Source organism: Apteryx rowi, unplaced genomic scaffold (assembly GCF_003343035.1).
Source record: "Apteryx rowi isolate R43461 unplaced genomic scaffold, aptRow1 scaffold_2066, whole genome shotgun sequence".
In the NCBI taxonomy this organism is placed as follows: Eukaryota; Metazoa; Chordata; class Aves; order Apterygiformes; family Apterygidae; genus Apteryx; species Apteryx rowi.
This window is the reverse complement of record NW_020448382.1, coordinates 2,333-5,135: the sequence shown is the minus strand read 5'-3', so window position 1 is coordinate 5,135 and position 2,803 is coordinate 2,333. Positions and strand designations below refer to the sequence as shown.

The 2,803-nt window shown below is 65.0% G+C and overlaps 1 protein-coding gene across 1 annotated transcript in view; it reads left to right on the top strand.

Moving 5' to 3' along the window:
* The window catches only part of LOC112965222 (valine--tRNA ligase, mitochondrial-like), a gene marked incomplete at its 5' end in the record, with an annotated part of 6,658 nt that extends 4,416 nt beyond the window's left edge, over positions 1-2,242 (top strand). Inside the window, 6 exons of the mRNA XM_026064031.1 lie at positions 5-127; positions 1,126-1,230; positions 1,312-1,380; positions 1,456-1,534; positions 1,643-1,770; positions 1,854-2,242. Coding sequence (XP_025919816.1) covers positions 5-127; positions 1,126-1,230; positions 1,312-1,380; positions 1,456-1,534; positions 1,643-1,770; positions 1,854-2,090 — 741 coding nt within the window. The remainder of the gene's footprint in view (positions 1-4; positions 128-1,125; positions 1,231-1,311; positions 1,381-1,455; positions 1,535-1,642; positions 1,771-1,853) is intronic.
* Between the last annotated feature and the right edge of the window lie 561 nt (positions 2,243-2,803).

The following is a 2,803-nucleotide window of genomic DNA, read 5'->3' as shown; positions in this document are numbered from 1 at the left end:
GACCCCCGACCTGCGGCGCTTCTACCCCTTGAACGTGCTGGAGACGGGCAGCGACCTGCTCTTTTTCTGGGTGGCCCGGATGGTCATGCTGGGCCAGGAGCTCACGGGGCAGCTGCCCTTCTCCCAGGTAAGGGGGGGGGGCCCCGAGGGTCCCTTGTCACCCCCCCGGGGCTCCTTGGGGTCCCCCAGGTGGGTCCCTTGTCCCCCTTCGCGGTCCTCGAAGGGTTCTTCGTGTCGTCGTGAGGTTTCTTCTCCTCTTCTTGGYGCTTCTTGGTGTCTCCAAAGGACCTTTGTGTCCCCTTGGGGTTCCTTAGGGGTCCCCTTTGCTCCTGGGGTGTCCCTTGTGCCACCTTGGGGTTCCCGAATGGTCCTTCACGTCCCCAGGGATCTTCTGTCCCCTTCCTGAGGCTCCCTGGTGTCCCCAGAGGTCTTCTGTGTCCCCTTGGGGTTCCCCAGGGGTCCTTGGTGGCCATGGAAGGGTTTCTTGTCCCACCTTGAGGTTCCTCAATGGTCCTTCATGTCCGCAAGCATCTCCTGTCCCCTTTCTGGGGCTCCCTGGTGTCCCCAAAGGTTCCCTGTGTCTTCTTGGGGGTTCCTCAAGGGTCCCTGGTGTCCTTGGAGGTGTCCTTTGTGCCACCTTGGGGTTCCCGAATGGTCCTCCATGTCCCCAGGGATCTTCTGTGCCCTTCATGGGGCTCTCTGGTGTCCCCAGAGGTCCCTTTGGGGTTTCTCAGGTGTCCTTCTATGGGTCCCCAGTGTCCCCAGATGTCCTTGAAGATGTCCCTTGTGCCACCTTGGGGTTCCTCGACGGTCCTCCATGTCCCCAGGGATCTCCTGTTCTCCTCGTGGGGCTCCCGGSTGTCCTTGGGGGTCTCCTGTGTCCTCCTTGGGGGTCCCCAGGTGTCCTTGGTGTCCTTCAAGATGTCCCTTGTGCCACCTTGGGGTTCCTCGATGGTCCTCCATGTCCCCAGGGATCTCCTGTTCTCCTCGTGGGGCTCCCGGGTGTCCTTGGGGGTCCCCAGAGGTCCCCCGTGTCCCCCTGGGGGGCTCCCCGGTGTCCCCGTGGGGTCCCCCGTCCCCCCCTGCCCGCCGCTGCCCCTGCTCCTCCTCCTCCTCCTCCTCCAGGTGCTGCTGCACTCGCTGGTGCGCGACGCCCACGGGCGCAAGATGAGCAAGTCCCTGGGCAACGTCATCGACCCCCGCGACGTCATCGCCGGCGCCACCCTCCAGGTACCTCGGGGCCCTGTCCCGTGTCCCCTCACCCCGTCCCATCCCGGAGATCCCGGGATAACGGAGCCTCCCGCGTCGCAGGAGCTGCAGGAGAAGCTCCACCGCGGCATCCTGGACCCCAACGAGCTGGCCATAGCCACGGAAGGCCAGGTGGGACCCGTCCTCGTCCCCAAGTCCCCAAATCCCTCTCCGTCCCTTCCTAATCCGTCATCCGGCTCCTTCCAGAAGCGCCAGTTCCCCCACGGCATCCCCGAGTGCGGCGCGGACGCTCTCCGCCTGGCCCTGTGCTCCCACAACGTCCACGGTGAGCAGGGCGGGAGCTCCGGGCGGGAGGTCCGTCCCCACTCGGGAGGTCCGTCCCCACCCCGAGGCGTCCGTCCGTCCGTCCCCGACCTCCGCGTCCCTTCCGCAGGCGACGACGTCCGCCTGGACATGGACACGGTGCTGAGCTACCGCCGCTTCTGCAACAAGCTCTGGAACGCCGTCAAGTTCGTCCTGGGCGCCCTCGGCCCCGACTTCGTCCCCGAGCCACCCGAGGAGGTACCGGGACCGTGGCGACGGAGGTGGGCGACGGCTTCCCATGATCCTTTTCTCCTCCTCTTCCTGCTCCTCTTCCTCGGCAGACGGAGCCCCGGCACCCCATGGACCGCTGGGTGCTGAGCCGGCTGGCGCGGGCGGCGGGCGAGTGCGAGCGGCGCATGGAGGCCTTCGAGGTCCACGGCGCCGTGGCGGCCGCCCACCACTTCTGGCTGCGGAGCTTCTGCGACGTCTACCTGGTGGGTCCGTCTCGCCTCCTCGAGCCRCCAACCCGGCCCGTCCTTCCGTCCGTCCGTCCCGCCCAACCCAACGTATCTCCTTGAGCTTTGAGCCTGGCCCACCTCGGCTTGGTTGGCGGTCTCTGTCTGTCCGTCCCATGCGGTCCTTCGGGTCTCCTTGAGCGTTGACCGTTTTCCACCATCGTCCCGTTGACCGTATCCGTCCGTCTGTCCAACCTGATCCATCGGATCTTTAAGTCAAACCTAGTTCGGTCTTCTCCTGTTGGACGCATCTGTCTGCCTCAACCTGTCGGGTCTCCTTGAACGTTGGACCTGGCCCAGTTGCGTCCGTCTGTCTGTCCCACCCAACCCAATGGGTTTCCTTGAACCTTGAGCCTGGCCCAGTTGTGTCTGTCTGTCTGTCCCACCCAACCCAATGGGTTTCCTTGAACCTTGAGCCTGGCCCGGTTGCGTCCGTCTGTCCGTCCTACCCAACCCAATGCACTTCCTTGAACTTTGAGCCTGGGTCTGTCTCAGCGGGGTTGATGGTGTCCATCTATCCATCCATCCCACCTGACCCGTGGCATCTCTGTGGGCGTTGACTCTAATCCGTCCTCGTCCCCTTGAGCGCGTCCATCCGTCCGTCCAACCCGACCCATTGCAGCTTGGATTCAAGCCTTGCGGGGCCTYTTCCTGGTGGACGCGTCCGTGCGTCCGTCCCGCCTGAGCCGTTGCGTCTCGTTGAGCGTCGCCCCTAGTCCCACCCCGTCCCCTCGAGCGTGTCCGTCCCACCTGACCCGTTGCATCTCCTCTAACGT